This window comes from Peromyscus maniculatus, chromosome 10 (genome assembly GCF_049852395.1).
Source record: "Peromyscus maniculatus bairdii isolate BWxNUB_F1_BW_parent chromosome 10, HU_Pman_BW_mat_3.1, whole genome shotgun sequence".
Lineage (NCBI taxonomy): Eukaryota > Metazoa > Chordata > Mammalia > Rodentia > Cricetidae > Peromyscus > Peromyscus maniculatus.
Genome location: NC_134861.1, coordinates 76,151,234 through 76,176,893, shown reverse-complemented (window position 1 = coordinate 76,176,893; position 25,660 = coordinate 76,151,234). Strand labels below are relative to the sequence as shown.

The 25,660-nt window shown below is 43.7% G+C and overlaps 2 protein-coding genes across 21 annotated transcripts in view; both read right to left on the bottom strand.

The window, feature by feature from the left end:
- Positions 1–4,052, bottom strand: part of Adgrl3 (adhesion G protein-coupled receptor L3) — a 747,948-nt gene extending 743,896 nt beyond the window's left edge. For 15 of the 20 annotated variants that reach the window (XM_076546504.1, XM_076546503.1, XM_042257561.2 and 12 more), the window contains exon 1: positions 3,463–3,805. The gene's annotated coding sequence lies outside the window, so the exon portion shown is untranslated. Of the gene's footprint in view, positions 1–2,985; positions 3,028–3,462 lie in introns of those variants that run through there. The other 5 variants (XM_076546498.1, XM_076546499.1, XM_076546492.1 and 2 more) reach the window with 5 other exon arrangements.
- Positions 2,782–12,112, bottom strand: LOC102925291 (60 kDa heat shock protein, mitochondrial). The gene is given in 16 exon segments (XM_076545638.1): positions 2,782–3,036; positions 3,235–3,432; positions 3,955–4,548; positions 4,907–5,256; positions 9,949–10,011; positions 10,014–10,238; positions 10,241–10,374; positions 10,376–10,514; positions 10,703–10,936; positions 10,939–11,177; positions 11,179–11,251; positions 11,419–11,580; positions 11,583–11,644; positions 11,646–11,688; positions 11,831–11,974; positions 11,977–12,112. Coding segments are annotated over 16 exon segments (3,051 nt in total).
- Between the last annotated feature and the right edge of the window lie 13,548 nt (positions 12,113–25,660).

Genomic DNA, 25,660 nt, shown 5'->3' with positions numbered 1-25,660 from the left:
GCCCTGTTTTTTTTAACAGTAACAGTCCTTTTCATTTGGCAGCCCTTTTCCAAGAGTTTCCACCAAACTGTAAAGGGGCCAGAACAAATCTGAAAAACAATTCAGTTTTGCATTATGATTTGACGAACCTCAACCATTGTGATCCTCTAATCTTTTTAAATCTACTACTTATGATTTCCTTGGCTATAGCTCTTTGTGAATCAAAGGTAAATTAAGTCCATAAAAGTGTTGCCTGTTGCTGAATACTAGAAACAATGCCAGGAGCAGGAGCTGGAGCCAGTAAGTCCCACACTGGCCATTATTCCCTGGGGGGAAGGGGGATCTGCAAACTGCAAGGAGAATATTATTAAGAAAATTACTTGAGAAAACTTTCCATTCATATTTTTGAGCAGGCAGAGCTCTCAATCTGAAGTATAATCATCACACTACGCATCCTAAACTGAGACATCAAAATCATTTGCCCAGCTGACACATCACAGGCTGGCTTATCACTCTTTTGGCCAGGGATGACTGATGCAGCCTAGCATCTCTACCTCAAAAAATTAAATCGTTCACATAAACCTTTGTCCTCATCATTCCTCCTACTCCAGGTTTACAGAAGTAGTCCACTCAACCATGCACCCCGGAGCAGCAGATTGCTGAGTATTCAGTGATTAAACAAGTGCTATGGAATGGCATTCAAATACTCTTGACATATTCACCTTTAGACAGCACAATACATTGACAGACTCAGTCTGAATGACATCAGGACCTGTGGAATGTATGACTGCTAAGAAACACATGCTGCTAAGAAACAGAGAACAGATCTGATGGGATCTTCCAGCACAAAGCCTGCAGAGCACTTTGGTGAGAGCTGCTGGAAGGGGAGGGAAGCACTCTTCAATCCTCAGAAATGTTTGCAAGTACGGGGAGACTTTCACACAAACCCTCCAGAAAGGAAAAAAAAAAAAAAAAAACATAGGACACAAAATTCTAGGGGGTTAGGCCATAACTCTCTAAGTTCCTTATTATGGTCAGGGTCACTTACAATATCTCTCATAAAACATAACTTATTCAAAATTAGGCATCAATGGATGATTCAGTACTTGTGCTTTGGAACCTTTGCTTTGTGAAGTGATCAAAACCTTAATAAAGGTGTACTTAAAAAATAAAATATTCATTTACAAAGACGTATTCTTTAAAATAAACTAGATCCTAGCCATTTTCAACAAACATCAAAGTAGTCAGGAGTAATATACAACTAGGTCATGCAATATGTTTTAATTATTGTATTTTAAAAGTAGTCGTCTTTGCAAGCATAAGTCTATTAAAATGTGTTTATCTCTGTACATCTGGTACCCACCCTCCCATTACTTAAAGAGAGAATAAGAAAACACACAAAAAACAAAGCTGAGAGATATTTCAGCACAAACATCCTCTCCATTCCTAAAGAAATTATCTGATATCCTCTGTGGGTGATACTGGAAAACAACTGGTCATTCTACTCATAATCCCAATACAGATAAATTGGGCGCCAGAACTGCTGATCACTTAGTACTATTACAGACTGAAAAAAAAAAGATGAATTAGCAAACTGGCTAACCTCTGCTATCTCGTAGGCAAATGCAGCTGACTTTCCAAACACAAAATCACTCAAGTGTTTCCTCGCAGGTTCTACGATGGCATTCTTTAACTAGCGACGACAGCCCATATGACACCAACATAAGCGGACCTCCTATTTACTTCAGAGCAAAGCACAGGAGGCATTTTTTTTCCTTCCTGTCTCCCCATTTCCCCGGCAGCTGGCTGCAAAGATGTAAAATCAGAGGGGCAAGCAGCTTTATACTTCCTAATGAGTAATTCGCCCAGGAAAGTAAACACACCAGACACCACCAGCAGGTTAGGCTCTGAGGGAGACAGTAGCAAAGATGCTTACACTGTTGTTTACAATGTTCTCTAACTACTGCAGTCAGGGACCACAGGAGCCTCCGGGAGGAGACACCCGGGAGGTGGCTCCCAAGCCTCCAGTTCGCCCAAGTGCTCTATCGCTGGTCATCAATAAAAGCAACACACGTTTCCATCCGGGCGGAGAAAGTGGCCAGATAATTCCAAAGACCAAGGATTCTGCAGGACACACTTGATTACTGCAAATCTGCAAGAGGTGACTTGCTCCAGCAGGTCCTCCTCAAGGCCAATCTGGAGTATAGGGAGCGCTGCACCAGCGACTCCAAGCATTGCACACATCTCCAGGGAAGAGGGAACCTGCCGCCAGGCTTCCTCGCAACCCTACCAGGGGCCCTCTGGGCCTCCTCAAACCAGATTTTCCAGCTAAGCTGATCCCAAGCGATTTCTATGAACAAGCTCCACTCAAGTAGCTCCAGGTCTCCCATCCCTGCGAAGGTCTCCTCCCGCCACCCCAAACGCGCAGGCTCCTATACACACAGATAACATGCACGCCGACCCCTGGCCACTACCCCTACAAACACAGGGCTGCACTGCTGGACATCTGGTATGCTCAGCCGCCACCTCCCGGGTAGAACCAGAGGCTGGGTAGTGCTGCTCCCCAAGCTCCGCTTCAGCCCAGAGACTGTCCATCTCCCAAGCGAAGCACCGAGATGCCCACTCCTCTACCTGTAACCCGCCACTAGGGCCACCACTACTCTGCCCACCGCACCCTGGCGCCTCGGACGCCCTGACCATTGAACACCCTCTCTACAGTGGGTGCTCACTCCCAGCAGAGCTCAACCCCCGTGCCAGCCCCAAAAGTGGTAGCTTTCTCCAACCACAATCGCCCAACAAAGCCTAGGCACTCAGGTCCAAACCAAACTGCCGTGAAGGGGACACACAAGAGGGGAGACGCAAAAGGAGGCAAACGCGGTTCCACTTCTCCCGGGCGCGACCTGGGCAAGCTCGGCCACCTTGGATGCTCCCAGGCAGGCGTCCAGGGAGGATCACACCAGGCTCACCACCCTGCAATTCGCCATCACCCCAGACTGAGCTCCTCACCGGGTCCCTGTTCGTCCTCCAACCCGTTCCCACCTCCAGCGTTACTCCAGCCTAGCGGAGAAAAGGCGCCCCCTTGGCTGATTTCTGCCCCTACCAAAGGACAACACTGGGGGGACGAGGGAGGGAAAATGTTCCGGGTGGGATTCGTTCCTGTCACCCGGCGAGTGCGACTGCCAGTGCGCGGGTTTTCCCTCTCCCCTACATCTCCCTCGGTCACCACATCGCCCAGGAGCTGGTAGAACCTCGAACCCGTGCCAACCCCCAGCGCCCACCAGCCAGGAGGCTCCCTTCCCGCTCCACATCACGATGAGATGATGTGTGCGCGTGAGGGCGAGTGTGCGAAGGCGAATGTGTGAGTGGAAGGGTGAGTGTACGTGAACCCCGCACCCCCCTCGGTTGGTTGCCCGCCCAGCGGATGCCGCCGCCTGCGCCCGAGCAGGGCGACCACTGTTAGGAAGAGTGCAAAGAATAAATTACCTTTCGTAACCGCCGGTCCCTGAGATGGTCCCATCAGTTGCTCAACAACCTGCAACCCGGTGCAGTTTTCCACAATCCATCCATTGAGCCCCGGGGCAAAAAAAAGAAAAAAAAAAAAGAAAGAAAGAAAGAAAAAAAGCTGGACCGGCCCCAGTGTAGACACCCCAGCCACACCAAGCAAAAAAAAAAATGATGATCAAAACGCAAGAGACGGCAGGAGGGTGGAGACCCCAGTCCAAGAAACAACAAAAAGTGTCTCTTTCCTTTCTTCTTCTACACAGCCATGGAGAAAGGGGAAGCCGGGAAAACCAAATGCTAGTCCTCCTTTACGTTTCCTCGCTTCACACGCCCCGGGGGGGGGGGGGGGAGGCAAAAGCGGAGCAAAGAGAAGGAGGGTTCAAATGTCTCTCCCAGGGCACAGTTGCACAACTTCGGAGTCAGGCTGTGTCTTCGGCTGCAGCCCGCGGACCCGAGCGGGAGCTATTAACATGCGGCAGTCATAGCTGGGGCTGCCTTGCCTTCTCTGCCGCTGCCGCCGCCGCCGCCGCCGCCGCAAGAAAAGCCGCTGCTGAGGAGACCAAAAATCTTCCACCATCCCCCCCCAAGCCGATCTTTATATCCAGTTCTCCCACCCCACCCCCCGTCTCTTTCTTTTTCTTCTTCTTCCTCGTCCTCCCCTTTCCGCCTCCGAGCGGGAGGGAGGGGATAGGTAGGGGCAGCGGCGAGGACCAGCAGTGGCTTCTCCGCCCAGCCCTCTTCGCCGTCCTCCTCCTGCTGGCCCCCGAGGTGCTCCGGCTGGCGAGGGTCCGCTCCGCCGCCCGCAACCCGCTCCGAGAGAGAGAGCCCAGGAGCCAGCCGCGCAAACTCCTTCCCCGGTGCACGGCGTGGAGGCGCGGGCAGAGCGGGCGCCGGGCCCCGCTGGAGGGCTGCGTGCCTGCCGGGGGTGGCGAGCCCCGAGCTCCGGTGGTGGCCGATCAGCTCGCCGGCGGGGCCGGGTAGCTGCGGGCATGCGGGAGCTTCATCGCGGGGCCCGGGCTCCGAGCCGCCGCCGTCACCGCCAACCGCCGGGGGCCGCCGGCTTCGGTGCTTTTTTTTTTTTTTCCTCCTCTCCTCTCTCTCTCTCTCTCTCTTCTGGACTCCCCCCACCCCCCGGAGCCACGGAGAGGCTCGGGGCGCCCTCCAGACACGCACACGCTTGTCCCCCCGCGGCGCGCACACCACACACGGGCGAGCTCCTGCCCACAGCACACACCGTGCAGCCCGCGCGCGCACACCCGGGAGGAAGAGGACCGAGGCCAACCAAATAAATAAATAAATAAAAGAGAGAGAGAGAGAGAAGAAAGAGAGGGGAGCGGAGGGCGGGAGGGGGGGACGGCGGGGGGGGGGCGAGTCACAGGCGGTGGCGGCGGCAGCAGCAGCAGCTGCGGGAGCGGAGGCAGCGCGCAGTCCGCGAGATGCCAGCGGCGGCGGCGGTGGTGGCGGCGGCGGTGGCGGCGCCCTCCCGGCCCGGCCGTGCCATCTGCATCCCCTGCTCCTGGGAACTGGGAAAAGCGAGCGCGCTGCGGGCCGAGCAGGCTAGTGGGGCGGCGCGCCCCGCAGTCAGGCAGGGGTGCGAGCGGCGGCCGAGGCAGCCGAGGCCGGAGTGAGCCACCACCGGCGGGGCGACGGGCGCGAGAGCTCCCAGGACCGGGGAGGGGGGCTCTCCAGCCGGAGAAAGGGGTGGCCGGCAAAACCCGGATCTGGAGTCCGCCAGGGCTCCGCGGGCGCGGGCTCCACCTAGCCGCTCCGCAGATGCTTGGAGGTGGGAACCGCGGGGCGGCTACAGGAGGCTTCCCTGGCAGGGTTTGTCAGACAAAGGGTACCTCTCTCCTGGCTAGGAGCATGTCTCCATCTCTCGCTCTCTCTCTCTCTCTTCCTCTCCTTTCTCTTTCTCCACTCTCCCTTTCCTCTCCCCCCCCCCCATTCTCTCTCTCTCCACTCTTATCTCTTCACTCTCCCCCGCCTCCCTCCTGCTCTCTTGTCTTCCTCCCCCACTCAGCTGGAGGTGACTGAGGTACCAGGCTGGGAGTTCTGCCAGTGTCTTTTTTACAGGTGCAGATTACTCCACGTGGTCCTTATGCGGGTGTCTACTTCTAAAGCATTTCCTGCCTTTGGTCCATTTTATGTGCCTTCAAACTTACCACAGGGTACAAGTTCACAGCAATACTGAAAGCATCTTTCTCCGAAAAAAATGGAGCATGGGAATTCAATGGTTTTTATTTCATATCAATAAATATTACCATAAAACATATAGAAAACTGTCTTGACTCTAACTCCATGCTTTCTGCTGTGATAAAGTTTGCTCAGGTGACCTTCGTCAACTATTGCACCTCTTTGAGATGATTTGTAAATGAAATGGCTGAGCGTATAATTGTTTCCTTTTTTTCTGCAATAAAATTCCATTACTTCAAATGACTAAGGAGGCATTTTCTATACCAGTACACTCTAGTAATTGAGATATACTGTATGAACCCAACAAGTACATCGATTCCCTACTCAAGTCTCGGAAGTGGCATGAGGTTGTATAACTTCAAAACGATCTAACTTCCTATGAGAATCCGTAACTTCATAAATTCATAACTTCAACCTCAGCACATCTGTAGAATCTAAAGTTCATCATAATTAGGTGATCGTCGCCACCACAAGTGATTATCAGAATTGCATTCAAAGCTCAAATCACAAGAAGCCTTTTCTTATCTATCTCAAGGTGAGAAAATAAGTTCTTGAAACGTATGACACGTCACACACACACACACACACACACACACACACACACACACACACACACACACACAGCATCCATTATCTTCTCTGTTGAGATTGGAATACTAAGTGTCCACCAAAGGTCTTTATGTTCAAGTCTGGTCCCCAGCCACTGTTGCTATTGAGAGGCAGGAGAACTTTTAAGGGGTTGGGCCTGCTATAAGGATGTTCGAACCTTGAGGGTGTGACTTTGGAGAGGATTTAGGGACACCCCCCCACACACACACACACACCTCGACTTCTGCTTCCCAGTCACTGTGAGATGAACAGCTTTGCTTTGCCACACAGGCACAAGTATTGTTCTGTACCATAGATACCAAAAACAACAGAACCAATTAAACACGGACTGAGGCCTCAGACTGTAAGCCAAAATAAACCTTCCCTCCCATGAGGTTGCTTTTCTAGGTATGTTGTCACAGGAACAAAAGTGTGACTAACTCCCACAGCACGTGGGTAGTAGTACCTCTACCACAGTGCCTAGTTCATTCTGCTTATCTCTGGCTCTTTTTACATAATGAGCTGCTTGTCCCTATATCCTCTCAGATTATAAAGAGCTATCTTAAAGGTAAACTCCAAGCTTTGGTTTTCTGTATTAGAAAAAAAAAATTAACTGTATCCATAGTTCTTTGCATATATAATAATTCCTTTGGGTGGGGAATAGAAAGCCAAAGATATTTAATGGCTGAATTCTAACGAAGTAGATTTTCATAGGCTCAAGTATGACTGCTTGAATTTCCTTAATACAGGACAGCTACAAGCTCCCATGAGTAATTAAATAAAAATTGACATCTGGATTCACTTTTAACTTAAACAAATAGCTTCACAGAAAATAAACTAGTAAATTGTGACAAGAGACTCTTAGTTGTAAAGTAGGTAGAATGGAAACAACTCAGTTTCTATTTACCATATGCTTGATGGGAATATATAAAAAAGTAAAAGAATATTTTTAGATGTATTAGATATAAAGTAAATCAAAGATATTAAATATTATTAATGAGGACACTAGAAAGTTAAATATAAATAACTCATGGATATAACTAAGAAGTCTGTAAGTAATGTGTTTATCAAAATGTGGAACATCTCACCGAGAAACTAGGGATAGTCCCTTAAACAAATAACTGAAAACTGCTCACATAAGAGGACTTGACCAAAAATAAACAAAAATGTCAAAGATCATAATAGTGAGGTGAAAAGGAGAAGAGGTGAGTAGAAACAACTGATGGTTTTAAAAGGCATTGAAAAGATGAGAATTGGTTATTTATATAGCTTAACTGTGTGTCAACATTGCAGTGTTTCATAATAGCTCTCCACATTTTAAGCTCAAACATTATGCTCCTAAGTCACCTTTAATATGATAAGCATAATCTTTTATGTTTGGTTAAGATGCAAACCTCCACCCAGAACTAGGAAATCTATGATCTTGCCTATATTTTCTCAGGTGAGTCTTCTATGAAAGTAAAGGAAGTTCTGTATCTTTTTTTTTTCCCTACACAATTGTACTGAACTCCTTGTTGGAGAAAAGACAAAAGCAGATGACTAAGGAGCACAGACACTTTATACAAAGTAGCTCCAGGCATACTAGAATGGTGCTTTTGAGAAGAAGTTTAATCCAGTACATTAGAAGGAGTTGGCTCTAGTGCCATTTAATCAGAGGAAAATCAGCATTTACCAAATGAAGAGAATCTCGAAATGTTAAAAATCAGAATATCTAACTAAAAGAAAAAAATTTAAAATCTTAATAACAATTAAACTCTCCTGACCAAAAGATTCTTGTCAAATCAATAAGCACAATAAAGTCCCAAACATCACAAATTTTTATTTAAAACATTGAAAACGGGTGTACAGAAGAGATTCATATTGCCAGTACACATTAGGAAATAGTTCCTGCTAAAGGCAATGCAACATACAAAATTTTGCACCGTGATGAAGTTGTTGTGTGATGGACTTTTCTGGAGAAACACCACACACATTTCTGCTCACCTCAGAAAGTAAGGACTGTACTAATGTCCAATTTGGTGTCCCCATGAGTATTCATTTGGGGTTTCCAACAGAAGTGTAGGTGAGGGGTTACTTAGAGAACAGTAGGGATAAGTCAAAAGCAACTGTATTTCTGGAAAGCCCACTGGACGTGACACTGGAGCTCTCTAAGCAGCCTGCAGGCAGCTCCCAATCCACAACATCCTTCCCTTCCTTTTTCATTCATTCTTTCTTTTCTTTCCACAGTCTGTCTGCTCAGTCTCCACCCCCAGCTGCTTTTACTGTTGGCAAGGGCACTCAAATATCTAATAATCTTCCAAGGTTTTGTTCTGGGATAATGACCTTTTATTTACCTCCTGTTTACCACCTCAGTTTTCAACCTCAGTTGAAAAGTCTCCTCTCTCCTTCTGGAGCAAATGTTTCAATCCGGAGGGAAAGTTGCAATTTGGAGGAAAAGGCAGTACAGTGGAGGTTCAGCAGGTTTCAGTGTGGCTCATAAAAAGCGTTGCAGTAATAGCAGCAGTGTCTTGTAGCCTTTGTTCCCAATTACAGTTTAGCAATTAGGCCTACAATGTAGACACAAAGAGAAGAAAGGAAGAAGGGAAGAAAGAGAGTACCCGGCCTCCAACACCTTTTCCTAAAACTGCACACAGCTTTTCCTGTTCATTCCTTCCTCAGAGGGGAGGCAATCCTGTGTCCACCCGAAAAATCAGGATTCTTTCCTCTCATTCCTTAGCTCTTTCTCAGCCCATGAATTAACATTGTTCACTACCCCTGGCCAGACTTGACGCATTATAATCTCTTAGTAGCCAAGTAACTAGATAATGCAGACGGCAGAGGATGCCTCCTTCACATAAAATGACCTTTCTTCTTCAAAAGCATGTAAGCACTTACAGGGTTTCAAATTACTGAGCTTTCCCCATCAGGGACAGTCCTCTAATACCCAATCAAGTGTCTGCAGACAGCTACATTTTTAAATGCTGTGAGGCCTAAATACACTGACAAATCAAGGTAATCAGGGTGAAATCACATCTGCAGAGCTGCCAGTGAAGCACAGCGCTCAGACTGCTAGTATGCAGTGAATGCTTAGAATTCTAAGGATTTGGGGTGCACTAGAATAAAGACCTAGAATTACATCACACCGCATGGCCTATCAGAATATACTTTACTGTCCTGTGGGATAAATTAACTAATCCAAAAAGGTATCCAGGGACAATTTCCTTATAGTCGAGCCTTTTAATTTTTTTTTAACTTTAAATAAAAGTTTATTACACAGAGGTTATCACATGACTGGAGACTTCTTTACTTTGTGCACAATTACCCTTACTCTCCATGGGAAGGCTGCTTTTGAACTACTCATCTGATAATAATCCTGACCAGAACAGAATAGCAGAAATGCCTCAGTGATTTAAGCTGAGGGCAGAACACTGGTACATGGCTTTTGTACCCAGTATCAGGAATATACAAATTCAAAAATACAAAATAAATTATATGTAGGCAAGGGCACTGACATCAGTAAACTATTATATATTGTCGACTGAAACTAGTAACTGATAGGTATAGTCATCAGCCAGCCTTTTATTCAGTAATTTATTTGAGGTGACTTCTCTGAAGTTATTGGTGAGGAACCTGCCTTAAGTTTCCTGTCACAGTTGATTAATAAGGCCAACTACTATTCTCAGAGTTATAGCATGCTACATCTCATACCTGCTCTCATTCCCCCCATTGTTTCCATTCCAGGATCCTTCTTCTCTTCTCTAGGAATTTCACTGTAGTTAACATGGAGGCCACCCCAGCAGCATCCAGTAAAGCAGTTCTTACAACTTTTGTTGGATCAATGATTCCCCTTTCCACCATGTTCACAAAATCTCCCAGTACAGGATCATAACCAACACTGAGAAAAATCTGTAGAATTTTCTCAATTATCAAAGATCCTTCAACACGTGCATTCCTTGCAATAGTCACTGCAGGAATTTTGAGGGCTTCTTGAATAATTTAACAATTTTCTGCTCTTCATTAGCAGGCATTAAGGAATTCAAGGCTGGGTTGCAGCAAAGCAGACAGACACCCTATCCTAGAGCAAGTACTTCTTCCACAGCTGCTCTTGGAGTGTTGGGGACATCTGTAACTCTTCTTATTCATTTCAATATCACTTGCTCCTTCAGCTTTCAGCACAGCTACTCCGTGGGAAGACTTAGCCACATGCTCATTCAGCTTTTCCTTTTTATATTTACTGGTTATGGTGTCTAACCTTTCAGTGATTTTTTGAATATGTTTCTCTTTTTTTGTTTTTTTTTTTGGGGGGGGGGGGAGGGGGAATGGGGTTTCTTTGTGTAGCCCGGGTTGTCCTGGAACTCACTCTGTAGATCAGGCTGGCCTTGAACTCACGGAGATCCTCCTGCCTTTGCCTCCTGGTGGCTGAGATTAAAGCTCTGCACCACCTCTGCCTGTCTTTGAGTATGTTTTTTAATTTCAGCTTTGTCATCTTTTCCTTTTAAAAGTATAGTAGTGCCATCTTTAGTGACAATGACCTCTCCAACCTTTCCTAAGTCATAAGCTTGAACACCTACAAGATTTAGATTCAATGCTCCTTCTCCAAATACTGCATCACTGGTAGCACACAGCAATCTCTTTAAGCTTGTTCTGACCCCAAGCCCTGTAGCTTTGACTGCTGCAACCTGAAGACCAACTTCGGCTTGTTGAAAATGACTGTACTTAGAGCTTCTCCGCCAGTGTCTTTGGCGAAAGGGCTTCCAGTGAGAGCTGGCAATCTTAAAAGCAGATAAAATGGACTCAATCCTAGGAATTTCTTTTTACACAATACAATATAGGCATCTTGGAATTCATAATTATGACCTTTTGGTGTGTTAATAAAATGTAGAGAGATATATCTTCTATCAAACTTCATGCCCTCAATAATTTCTAGTTTATCACTCTGTTTTTCTATCCTTCACTGTGACGAGGACCTTTCTTCCAACATTTCTCATTGCATCAGAAAGAATGTTTCCAGCTGGGCGGTGGTGGCACTCATCTCTAATCCCAGCACTCCAGAGGCAGAGACAGGCAGATCTCTGTGAGTTCTAGGCCAGCGTGGTCTACAGAGAGAGTTCTAGGACAGCCAGAGCTATTACACAGAGAAATCCTGTCTCGAAAACAAAACAAAACAAGCAAATAAACAAAAATTGATGTTTCTGATGTCTGTGTCCCCATTTGCAGAAGTTATAGCATCCTGAGAAGTCGCTTCAGGAGTTGACACAGGTTTTAGATGCTTTTTAATTTCAGCGATTTCAGTATCAACAACTAACATCACACCTCTCCTGATTTCCTCTGGATTAACACTTTGCTGACTTCCTCAAAGCCTTCCTTGAAAATAGAGCATGCCAGAGCAGTCATGATGCCATGGTGCCTCTTCATTTGTGTTATTGACAATGTTTTGAACAAGTGAGGCTGAGATTTGAGGGTTGGATTGAGACAGGATTTCTCTGAGTATCCTGATTGTGCTGAAACTCACTCCATAGGCCAGATTGGACTTGAATTCATAGAGATCCTCCTGCCTTTGCCATCTTGGGTGCTAGGATTAAAGATGTACATTACCACTGCTGGGCTATAGCTCTGATATTTTAATATTTATTTTTTAAATCAATTAACTTGGCAACTGCCACCCCATCTTTTGTTGCGTTAGGGCTTCTTCATCTCTGTTCAATAGTCACTCTTTTTCTCCTTGGCCTCATTTAACAGCTACAGCATCAGCGAGTGGGTCTACACCTTGAATCATTAAGGCTCAGGCATCTGAACAGAATCTTACTTTTTTTGGCGGGGGGCATAAGACTAATGTAAATGAGATCAGGATGCTGGACTCATCTGGATTCATCTGGTGAAGGATGGTGGGTAGTTAAAGTATTTATACTGGTAGTGAGTGGTATCACAAGCAGTGGGTGAAAAGGAACTTTTTCGGCAATATGAAATTATAAAATCTTACTCAGATTAGGTTGCCCTACTTATTTGGTATCCTCTATTCCTTCCTTTTTTAAAAGAGTAATTCACTCTTTTTATAATTCAAAAGATGGCTAGTGCATTCAGCAGTTTTAAAGACATGGAAGCTATAGATCTAGATGTACATGCTTCTATTTACCCATGGTATCGCAATATAGCAAAAGCTGGCCTTGAACACAGGGCAATCCTTCAGCCTCAGTGTCCCAAACGCTAGGATTACAGGCATGTGACACCACAGGTGGCTTTTCAAATTGGTGTATTTGAAGACAGCTTCTCTTGATTAAGTGGTAAATTTTTCCCACATAATGAGTTTTCAATGGATTAATGCCCCTTTCCAATGGATTAATGTCTCTGATTTTTTTAATCAAAAATATTTCAAATGTTTGAATACATTCACACCAACTCTAGTGGGCTCTGAAAACACTAGCAAGCTTTGTTTTCTCTGTGTAACTTTCCCAGCTACTTTGTTTTAAAGCCCACAATTAAATTACCCTTCATAACTCCAGATTAAGTTCAATACGGCATGCACACAGCCACTTACTGTAAATGTTTGAGAGAGAAGAATTGTTCTGTAGTATTCGGGGCTCACGCAAACAGGGTTACCTTACTGCATTAGTTACTTTCTCATTGCTGCAATAAAATACACGACAAAAGCAACTTCAGGAACGACAGTGTGGTTTTGGTTCTTAGTTTGAGGTTGGAATCCATCATGGCTGGGAAGACACAGCACCAGGAACATCAAGCAGCTGCTCAGAGAATTGGTGCTGGTGTGCAGCTGCTGGAACAGTGATGTCCACACTTACTGTAGGTTTTCCCCACCACAATTATCACAATCTAGACTCTTTCTAACATACATGTCCAAGGCTTGCATCCTGGGTGATTTATAGATACCATAAATGAACAACATAAACCTTCACAATTAACAAACATCATACCACAGAGTCTAGATTCAAGATTCTAGAAACACAAAAACATTCCCAAGACTGACATTCTTAGTATGCCCATGACTTACAAAGGCCGAATAACTTGTACTCTACTAATAAATATGTTTGATCAACCAGAAGTGGCTGATAATTGTGGAACGTTCCTTTACACTGCGTGAATATATGCCACTGTGGTTGGTTTAGTAAAGAAGCTGACTGGCCAATAGCTGAATGTGATAAATTTAGGTAGGAGAGCCAAACTGAGAATGCTGGGAAGAGGAAGGGGGAGTCAGAGGAGTAGCCAGCAGAGGAAGGGAAAAACAAGATGGACATACATGCCATACTTAGGAAAGGTACCAAGCCACTTGGCAAAGCATAGATAAGAAATATGGGCTAATTTAAGTGTAAGAATTAGCTAAAAAGAAGCCTGAGCTACTGACTGAGCATTTATAACTCACATTGAGTTTCTGAGTGGTTATTTGGGAGTGCCTGCCAGCACAGGAAAACTCAGCCTACAGACAATAACTATCATGGCCTAAAATGGAAGGATAGAATATTTGCTTCTTTATCAAACACTCATTCTTCTGTCCTCTTATTTTGCTTCTAACTCCTTTGCAACTATAACAGGCACCAACATTATACAATGATATCAAAGGCTCTGTGGCGGGGGTTGGAGGGAGCACATGGATCTCCTTGGGAAAGGGAAATAGAATAGATTTTGCAGGTGGACTAAGGACAAGTAAGGACAGGATATGAGAGATCAGGTATGGAGGGGAGAAGGGATGGAGGGAGAAAGTGTAGAGAGAGACAGCTGGAATTGAGTGGCATTTGTAGGGTGGTGTGGAATCTTCCAGGAATCAAGGAGGGTGACCCTAGTGAGGACGCCTCCTAGTAATGGAGGACTTTGCATTAGGTAGAGTTGTTGGATGAGGTGGTCTCCTGGGGATCCCCAAACAACCCAGGCTCATGATAGGACGTGGGGAGAGGATCTTGCCAAAGACAACATTTGCACAGCTCACTGAATGTAGAAAGATAGAGCTGATGCCTGCATGGAGCCTTCACCACTATGTTCCAGTCTCTTTGGTGTGGAAGGCACTGTGCAAGCTACTGAAAGAGAAACCTGGACATGAACCCAGCCACAAAACCTTTGACCTATAATCTATCATGCCTCCAAGATGTGATGGGAAAATGGTGCTACAGAACTTGTTGGAGTCCCCAACCAATGTCTGCTTCAACTTGAGGCCCACACCATGAGAGGGAGTGCTGCACCCGCACAGCAAGAGCACAAAATCTGGCGAGGGACACCGAGGTTAAACAGCACTCCACACACCCAGTTTCAGTTCATCAGGGAAGCAGCTCTCTTTATTCATACCAACATGGGTTTATATACCCCTCTAACAGCAGGGGTCAAGGAATGGTTACTCTGTATCCGGAGGCAAGCCCGACACTGTTTTCCAAACAGGAAAAACCACAGGGGAACTGATGCCCAGCACCTGCTGGAACCCAACTGCTCATTTTTCACACAAACAACTGGGACAGGACAAAAAAGGGCATTTAAGATTAAGGCAGGAAACTTACTGCTGCCGACATGTCCTCCCTTTTTATTTTTTAAAAGGAACACATCGGCTAAAACAGCCTGTGGAAGATCAGATAGCCCCTGCCTTAGGTCACCTTTTGCAATCCCCAAACTTAGCCATCACGGGGAGGGGGAGGGGTGGCTTCCCTTATAAACCCCTGTCTTAGGTCACATGAGGACCACAGGAGTTGCCCGTCTCTGGGTACTATCTGTCCAACATTTGTAACCACACTTGTGCAGATTCAGAGGGTGATATGGCCAGAAGGGCTTGCTTGGTTACCTGTCGGTGTCGAGTGAACTGGCGTTGCCATCAGCATAGCAGAAATAACCCAATTCCCATACCGCCTGCACAGATTAATAAGAGGGAAACAGACCCTGCCCATCCAGTGATCCACCCAGTAGCTTTAGACATTAATGACCATTTACAGGAACAACTCTAGTTTCATTAATCCTTAGTTCAAAAATGTCCCATTCCAAGGCCCTCGCAAATAAGCATTCAATTCTGCAACCTTGGCCGATACATTAAAAGCTGCATGAGGGGTTATACAAACTCCTGACATTCCATAAGCACATAACATATGTTGGCGTATCCACAACATATCTGTTCTTGTAACAGTGCTGCTTGCTGATTAAGCATCAGAATTCCAAAGTGTAATTGTCCCTCAATGTTTGTTGAATGTCCAAGGCACCAGCCACCCTCTCAGATAATGTGTTGATAACGGCAGCCTGTTGAACAGTCTGAGATAAGGCAAACTCAGCAGCTGTAGCAGCAACAGCACATACACTCACAGCCGCAACAATTGCAGCAGTAATGCCAAAGTCTCTTCCTGTCCTCTTCAGTTGCAGCGGAAACTGATCAGAAGAAGGACTCTCCAGAGGCATCACTGCAAATGCAGGTGTTCTCACAATCACTGCATGGGACCAATTTGCACTCCAGCAATTATTCAAGCTACAATTCAGAACTGAACCGTTTAGTAGTCCCTCCCCTCCCACATCACCATTCCAAACAACAAAAAGGGAAGGGAGCACTTGGGACATGCTGGAACTACCTACAAAGTCTGCCAAATGAAGTATTACTCAGGACTAGGCAATCATGAAAGCTGCCTTTCAGATTATTCTTGCCAGCTGTACTATTTTTCTCAAAACAAAGAACATCTTTTTAACTGCAAAGTAATATTTACAAAACCTTCTTGGAGTTTTACATTGCTGGCAGCAGTACCAATTGTCCAATTAGAAGAAAATACAACAGGAAAAACAGGGCTATCAATACTCACAGGTAGTAACACAGGTAGATTTTTTACTAAACTCCATAACGGCTCAGCTTCTCCCTGAGGCATCATCTTTTAAAGTTAAAGGAACATGCTCCCGGACCACCTGTCCAGCTTGATTCTGAGTTTCAATGACTGGATATGTTTCATGCCACACACACACCCTTTTTTTTTGCCAATATACTTTTGCACGGTGCAATTTCTGTTGTAGTTCCTCTATCTCTTTTTCTAGCTGCTCTTCCTCCTCTACTAAATCTGAGACAGAGGCAAGATCATCATCTTCTTCCCCATCTATTAAATCTTTCACAAATATCCTTATACACTCTTTACAGGTATAGACCTCTTCCTTTTCACCTTTCAAAGATTCATTCATCTCTGCCTCCTGAGCGTTAGCAAATGCTTGCTTGCACTCTGAAAGTTGCTCTTTCACTTTCACTTTAGCTGTAGGAAATTTATCTGCGCCTTTCTCTTGCAACATCATTTATAAATCTCTTTTTACTTGTAATATTCAGACCTCCTACCATCAGAAACCAAGGACTTGCTTCAGCTATGGTGTCCACAAATGTGAGTGCAGTGCTAGACTTAATTCCTGTTCCTTGCTTACTTAACTTAATTCCTGTTCCTTGTTTACTTAACTTAATTCCTGTTCCTCAGTGGCCAACTGAGCTTTTGCAGTATTACCCATGGTACGTACCCTATTTTACTCTGTTATACCCAATCCTCCCCCTTCCTTTGTGAAGGAGAGCCTTGTTTGCTTACCCCTCTTTCCAGGTCTCGGTGGTAACCTCCACTTGTTGCGGCCTGCGCAGCTGGAGCACGAAATCTGGCGAGGGATGCCGAGGTTAAACAGCACTCTAGACACCCGGTTTCAGTTCATCAGGGAAGCAGCTCTCTTGATTCATATCAACATGGGCTTATATACCCCTCTAACAGCAGGAGTCAAGGAATGGTTACTCTGTATCCGGAGGCAAGCCGGACCCTGTTTTCCAAAACAGGAAACCACAGAGGAACTGATTCCCAGCACCCTCCGGAACCCAACTGCACATTTTTCACACAAACAACTTAGCTGAGAAAGGACAAAAAAAGGGCATTTAAAATTAAGGCAGCAAACTTACTGCTGCCGACAAGGGAGACCATGCCCTATACTGCCTGAATGGCTAGAAACCAGAGATTGAGGAGCCCAGAGACTAAAGTAGAACAAAACACATCTTCTCTTGTCCTCCTGTCCTCACCCAAAAAACAATTTTATGATTCCTAATGATACTCTGCTTTACTCATAGATCAGTGCCTTGTCCAGTCATCATCAGAGATGTTTCCTTTGGCAGCAGATGGGAGCAGGTGCAGAGACCCACAGCCAGACATTATACAGAGGATCTAAATTGGAGGTCTCCACTGAGTCTCTCCCCTCGGAGATCAAGGAACCCTGCAGTAGAGGGGGAGGAGAGACTGTAGCAGTCTGAGAGAATGGAGGATACCAGGATTACATGGCTCACTGAATCAACTAAGCATGGCTCATATGGGCTCACAGAGAATGGAGCCTGCATGAGTCTGCACCAGGTCCTCTGCATATATGTTATGGCTAATAATGAGAGCAGGTTATCTCTGATTCTTTGGTCTGCTCTTAGGACTTTTTCCTTCCTATTGAGTTGCCTTGTCCAGCCTAGATATGGAGGGTTTTTGCCTTGTCTTATTGTATCTTTATGTGTTGTGTTTAGTGGTTGTCTCTTGGAGGCCTGCCCCATTCTGAAAGATAATGGAGAGGGAGTGGATCTGGGGGAGATGGAAGATGGTGGGAGCTGGGAGGAGTGGAGAGGGAGGGACTGTTGTCAGGATGTATTGTATGAAAAAAGAATCTATTTTCCATAAAAATATCTCTCACAGATAATCAGTCATAGCTTCTCTGTTGAGAATGACGGTTGCTATGTACAATAATCACTCAGGCTATAAATCTTTATTGTAGTACCCCAAACTAAAGCATTACTCATGACCACATTGTCTGATACATGGAGAGTATCAAAACACGACCTAGTGCAATATTTTTTGAAGGATACAACTGAATAAAATAACTGCTAGACTTCTTCAGAAATGCCTGCTTTTTTTGCATCTATATTTAAACTCCCAAATCAGATACCCACTAGGGGAAAATTCTGTGTAGCTGTGCAGTAATGCTGCTGGCATGCAATCTGTGTCTCGGTGATATCTAGGAAATTAGGTTTCTTTCATATTGTGTACTGAAAATTCTTTAAATGTGAGTTTGGAAAATGCATACTGCACTACTCTCCTGAGCATGTCAGTCACAGCATTTCAGCAGCAGTCACAGTGAAATGACTTTGCATTTCTTCATCTTTAATTATATATGTCACTTCTTCTAAATAACACAATTAGGACTAAAAAGAAAGTATTGGTTATTCTCTACATGAAATTATACTGATCAGGCCCATGGCAGACCTTCCCTGAATGCTTAGTAAAATAACTCAAGTCAAATGTACACAATCTGTAATATTAAGTTAGTAGAATACCTATTGAACTATAATTAATATATCTATCATGCTATAAACAATACTGGCAAATAGGATTTGTGCAGTTAAATAAGAGCTATCAAATCCAAATTTGTCACCTTTTCTAAAGAAGGTTGCTGTTACTGAAAATACATCAGTAACATGCTTGGAACATCTTTAAGAAACAAATATACTTTTAAACTGTGTTTGAATTTTGGTGGATATTGTTCTGGGTTTGGAATCAATTAGAAAATTTTACTAACATTAAAAAACAGAAACAGAGCTTGGAGACAATCTCATTATCAAGCAAAAGGACAATAGGTGGAAACTATAAAATGGTGATTTTTTTTTGCCTCTGTGGCTTAATTTCAGGCTCTAACATTGTCTGAATAAAGGGACATGCCCTTCTATGTGCTGAAACTTTTCTCAAACATTGTGGGAATTTATCCTCCCAAGAAGCTGGCTGCACAGGTACCATTCCCATTTTAGTAAAAGTGAAAAAGAGGGTTTAATTTAAAAGGCTAAACATTCAGGCATGTTTTCAGTCCTACCCTCCTGGTTGCTCTGGTAAAGCAACACCTTTCCCTATCAGTTCATTAGATTAGGAGGCAAGGAGATAAACACTGTGATTAGGAAGCTGATCAAATGTTCCAACAGAAACTGGAATCGAGGCTGACAGCCATTGTTTTCTACATACATATGCCGCATAAGCCAACAAGTTCTGTTGTGGTCCCCTTCCTTGCTATTTCTTTTCTTTTTTTAATTTTATTTTTGAGATTATAATTACATCTTTTCCCCTTTCCTTTCCTCTCTCCAAACCCTCCAATATACCCCTCTCTTCCTTCAAATTCATGTCCTCTTTTATTATTAATTTTCATTACATAATACATATAATGTTACACAATATGTTATGTTGCATATTGTTGTGTGATAGACAGTTTAGATTGTTTACTTTAAGTGGCATCTCAGAAAGCACTACTGAAAATCATTTGTTCCTTTACAAGGTGCCAGAAGGATAGTCAAAGAGCTGTGCAAATTTGAGGACAGGGGCATTCTAGACACAATCAGATCTAGGAGTTAGCAAATCCCCCAAGACAGCAATATACCTGTGCAGTGGCTGATACCGATTATCAATTTAGCAGGTTCTAGAATCGCAAAGGAGACAAGTTCTGGGCATGTTTGTGAGGGAGTTTTTAGATTAGGTTGAGGTGGAAAGACCCACTCTAAAGATGGTACCCTTCCGTGGACCAGAGTCCAAAACTGATAAAAAGGACAGCGCGTGCTGGGCACCAACATTCATCTCTCTCTGCTTTCTGACTGCAGACGCAATAGGACCAGCTGCTTCACGCTCTTGTCACCAGGTGTCTGACAGGAAGGACTGTATCTCCTGTGAGCAGAAACAAACTTTCACTTCTTGAAGTTACTTTTGTTGATATCACATTATTGCAACAAGACACGGGACTAACATACCTTGGTCTATGGAACGCTCAGTAAGTAAACCATCATGGCTACCCCAGTGAACTGGTGAATCGGACACATCACTATTTATGCCGGGCATCTGCAAAATTTGTGCTTCTATCCCAACTCCGGATACCCAAAAAATTGATTTTTTTTTCCTGGAAATGGGTTCATTAGAAATGTTTTCAAGCTAGGATGAGTCTAGTGGGATGGGCCCTAATCCAGGGTGACTGGTCCTTTGGAGAAAATGCCATGTGAAGACAGGCACGACAGGAGGAAACCAAATGGGCCAGGGGCAGGAAACGGAGTGAGGAAGCTGCATGCTAAGGAACACCAAAGGGCTGGCAGGAAACCACTAGAAACTGGAGCATGCAAGAGAGGATTCTCTCTAGAATATGGCAGGAAATATCATTCCTCTGACACCTTGGTTTTTGGACTTCTTGCCTCCAGATTTTGAGAAACAAATTTCTAGTATTTCTAGGTTGTGATACTAGGTTGCAACAATGCAGGGAAACCAACACTCTGACTACATTTGAACAAGGGCCCATTGGCTGGATGTTGTGAATAAAATGCGGCAAGGGCAGGGAGTAGCTAAGTGTCCTTGTTCAATGCTGTGGGAAGCAAGTTCTCAGCGTCACTAGCAGGAGGTTTTGTCAAGGAATGATCTAGGAATAATGTGTGTGGGTGTTCCACTGTAGGGAGAATGAGGCACTTAGCATTGGACAAAGGGAAAGGAGGAACAGCCAAGAGGTTATAAAAGAACGCTAACGTAAAGCCGGAAAGAAAGTGACGCTGGATGCTGGGGTCCCCAGAAGAGCAATCCTGAAACAAAGAAACAGGACCATTTTCAGCTCCCTGGTGAAGAGGTCCCTGTAGGAAGGACATAACTTTTAGGAAGAAAAAAAAATGGTTAGGCAATTCGTTTGTGCACAGACTACATTCATCAAGATGCAGGAATGAATGCATTGGTCCTGAGGAAAGGGAATATTACCAGCTTGAACAGCAATGTTAAAGGATGATATTGCATTTTTGGAGGAGACAAGCAACATAAATAAATACATAAATTAGAGGACATAGGATTCTACTGTATGAGCAGTATGTGTGTATGTACATGTGTCTTGGCAAGTATCTTCAATTTGTATGACACTCTGAATTTACCACACAATTATTAGGTGGCCATAATACCCTGTGATGTAATTAATGGCAGCAATATTTTAATACATTAATTTTCCTAATGAACAGAATAAATCAGAGCTGGAGAGATTACTCTGATTGAGAAGTTGCTGAGCTTCCCAGCACAGGACAGCTTACAACCCTCTGCAACTCCCATCCCAGGGGTTCCAATTACCTCTGCTGTCTTCCCGGGGCACCAGACATACATTTGGTGCATATACACTCATGGAGTCAACTTCATACACTTCAAATGAAAAGCAAATAAATCTCAAAAAAAGAAGCACAGAAATGTCAAGGACAGTAGGACATCCAGCACCCCAAATGGGGACTGAAAAAAACATCATTTAAAATCTGTAATCTTGAACTCTGGGTTCATGTTTTTTGGATTCAATATCACTTAAATTGTATGGCAGTCAGGGGAATCAAGGTCATGATGAATGAACCCATAGAAACACCTGACCTGAACTCATGGGAGCTCATGGACTCTGGGCCACCAGTTCGGAAGCCTGCATGGGACCAACCTTGGCACTCTGCATCTTCTGCATCGGTGTCACAGTTGTGTAGCTTGGTCTGTCTGTGAGGCTCCCCCATTGAGATCAGGACCTGTCCTTGGTGCTTAGCTGGCTTTTGGGAACCTGTTCCCCATGCTGGATTACCTCAAACACCCTTGATGCAGGGGGAGGAGTTTTGTCCTGCTTGATGTGCCATGCTTTGTTGACTCCCATGGAAGGCCTGCCCCTTTCTGAATGGACACTGAGGAGGAGTGGATAGGGAAGTGGGTAGGATGTTGGGGGAGGGAAAAGGAAGAGAGGAGGGAGAGGAAATTGTGGTTGGTATGTAAAATAAATGAAAAAAAATCATTACAAAAAGAAAAAGAAATTACATGGCAATAGCCAAGCTGCACACTTCGTCTTGGTCTCCTGCCTTTCTTTATCTATGAATCACTGAGTTTGCATGCAGTGAGAAGTGTATCCATGTTTGTTAAATCCACACCAATTTCTCCTACACTCACAAGTAGACTGTATTTTCCAACTGTGCAATACATAGGTGTAACAACATAACTTTACTTCTGGGAAGGGATTTGAGCAAAAATTCCTGTCTAGAACTATGTCATTTCAAAACGTAAATTATTTTCTCATATTTTCACTTAAGCAAAAGATCAAGTGTGAATAGCAAAATGACATTTAGGAATGAAGGAAGCCTTTTAAATATACTTCTAGAAGACAATACAATGATGTAGACCCACTGATGAATGGATGATGAAAATGGAGTACATGCACACAATGGATTCTATTCATATATACAGAAAAATGAAAGCGTGAAATTGGTAGGTAAGTAGATGAAGCTGAAAAATATACTGAGTGAAGTGACCCAGGTCCAGATAGACAAATGCTTCATGTTCTCTCTTATTTGTGGCTCCCAGCTCTGAATCGTTAGATGTGATTATATAACCTGGAGTAAACACTGAAGTCGGGAAAGTAGAGAGGAACCATGGCTGGGAGAGACAGGGAAGGAGCTGCAGATAGTAGGCCAGCAGGGCACAGGTGCTATGATGGAGGAAAGGGAAACACGGAGTGGGCACTTGGAAGGGGAGAAAGGGTCATGCAAAGGGAGAGAGGAAGCAGAGACAACACTGAAGATGTTTAATGCAGCCATGTGGAGCCATACTATTTTATAAACTTACATAAAATGCATTTATAATTTATATGTATGCAGACACACACACACACACATATGTACCTATGTATTTTAAATGGAGTTATGACAAATGGGGTAATAATGTTCCCCTCCCCCAGAACTCATAGACTATTTAACAAAATCCCAGCACCAGTCAAGGTAAAGCACCTTTTTAAGTTGTTGCTTAGGGTCAGAAGGGTCCAATAGACACCCCAAAACAATAAAAGATATTGCCACTGCCCTTGGTTGCCTCCCAGAACTTCAAGCAACCAAGGGCATTATCATTCAAAGAAACTGGAAGAGTGGAGCTGGTACTGACCTAGAAGATTCCTCCTTTAGGGCCGCCTCTTCTCATATTAAAAGGTGCTCTGTAAACAGCCAAGAGAGAAAGGACTTCTTATTAGTAGGCCTACCCAGCTGCTAAGCCTGCAAAGGACAGCAATGACCAGCCCAGCAAGGTATCACTAATGGTGCAATAATAGCGCTTATATTTTGGGGTAACTAATGGCTGTGTAATTGGCATTAACACTCACTTAATAGGAAGGAATTCATGCGTGGTACAACATCCCATCCAAGAAACCATTGCTATAGAGGTCATTGACCCTAAAGGAGAACCAACTACTGCCATTTTTCCTAAATCAGTATAGCTTCTAACTATATTCTAAATACATATCTTTATATCCATGGACAAGTGTAGCTCTCACCTCTCATCAAATAAACTTTTGTCTTTGTAGCTCAAGGATTACTATATAATCCCAAACTGGTCAAGATGCTGAGACTAAATGACTGTGAAGTGCCCAGCCCCAACATAAATCCTGCATCTGTGGCTCAGGAAACATTTCAGATGAGAAGGCAAACAGATTCTAAGAGATTGAGGGCCATGACCTGCTGGGAGATAGTATCTTCTAGATATGAGGAAAGCTATACCCATAACATCTCAATGATACAGTTGCTTGCACAAGATCTGAATAATGACCATACCAGTCACTGTGCCTATGTGGTTGGTGGAAATTTCACAAAGCTCCACACCTAAATGAAGAACAGTCAATGTCTGTTGAGAGGAGGAGCATCAGTTTTCTCTTGCAGCAAGTTTCCTAAAAGGTTATAAGTCCCAAGTGGTCAGTCCTAAGCACAATATTCACAGGAGGGTGACACTAAGTGGACTCAGTAAGTTATGTATAGTGTGTGTGTGTGTGTGTGTGTGTGTGTGTGTGTGTGTGTGTGTATAAAATAATAATTATAGAAGAAAAAATAAATTTGAGAGGGACAGGAAGAAAAATCAGGATTTGGGGGAGGAGTGAGGGATAGAAGTGATATATGTACCGTTCTCATATTTAAAAAAAAAAAAAAAAACACTTTAAAAAACCCTCTGGCCAGGCAGTGGTGGTGCACGCCTTTAATCCCAGCACTCGGGAGGCAGAAGCAGAAGCAGGTGGATCTCTGTGAGTTCGAGGCCAGTCTGGTCTCCAAAGCGAGTTCCAGGAAAGGCACAAAGCTACACAGAGAAACCCTGTCTCGAAAAACCAAAAAAAAAAAAAAAAAAAAAAACCCAACAAAATAAAAACAACCATCTGAATCATAATTATTCTTACCAGAGAGAAACTTATGCAAAAAGCTACATACATTATTAAGGGAAATGTACACATTTATCTGACAAGCCTATGCAACTTTACATCACTCTTACAGCTTCAATTTGTCACATCCAGGTCAATTGTGAAAATGATTCTAGCACTTTCCTCATCTTTATGCTTCCCTGTTTTCTGTGACCACCTATTTCTGTCTGTCTCCTTTAGTTTCTTAAATCTTGTCTTCACTTGAATTGCTCATTTGTTTTCTATTGAGTCATATTTATCCAAATTTTCTTTAGGTTTTCTTTTTTTTCTTTCTGAAATACCTCATTACAATACTATGTGTGACTCAAAGGCACCCCTGAAGCAGTGGCATGCAATGTTACCTTGCAGCTTTCCCAGCCTGGTGAAATCTGTCTTTCTTGCTGATTTGGTTTTCTGCTTTATTAGCTATTGAGAGTGATATATTCTATTATGTTTCTCTTTGCTCTGAATGCCTGAAAGATAAGCATGTGCTTTTGTGCACAAAGAAGTAGTTTCCTTGGCCTTCATTGTCGAGGATGATTATTGTTCCCATCATTTGTTGTCCATTGTCATTGTTACAGGTTGTCTTTTAAACCTTAATTTGAGTAATATTTCACTGTCCTATTGAATGTTAGAAATAAAAAGAAAAATGAGAACAAGACTGAAAGTGGGGGGGATTAAATAGTGCATCTGTCTTTGCCTGAAGTCTAGCTTTACCCTGCATTCCTCAGTTCTATCTTAATCCCTTGACTGTAGTCTTCAACTTCATCTAGTTGGGAGGTTCAGGGATGTCTGCTTTGCTCTATTAGACTTTCTAACAGATTTTGCTATGTCAACTCACTAAACATAAGAACATTTTGTTTCATAGCTCAATACTCTATAGTCTCGCTTATTCCAAGACTGGAACTTTAAATGTCAGAGGTACATAAAAGAATAATATTAACTCAATTAACATGCTAAGTTATAAATAGGAGCCTTTATGTTCATTTGTTTTTGGTGTGTATATGTATGCAAACATATACATAACACTCTTGGGTGCACATACATATGAATATGCATTCAATAATAATATTAGGAAGTAAGAAATTTCAACACAAAAGTGTGATATTATGTATCTGCTAAGTACTTATTCAACTAATTCTAGATTCCTTATTTATAGTCTACTTGATTAACTTTCCCCCATATTAGTTACCTTTGTAACTGAACTTTATATTTCCTAACGATTCAGCCAGGTACAGCTATTGATGTGAGATACTGTGGT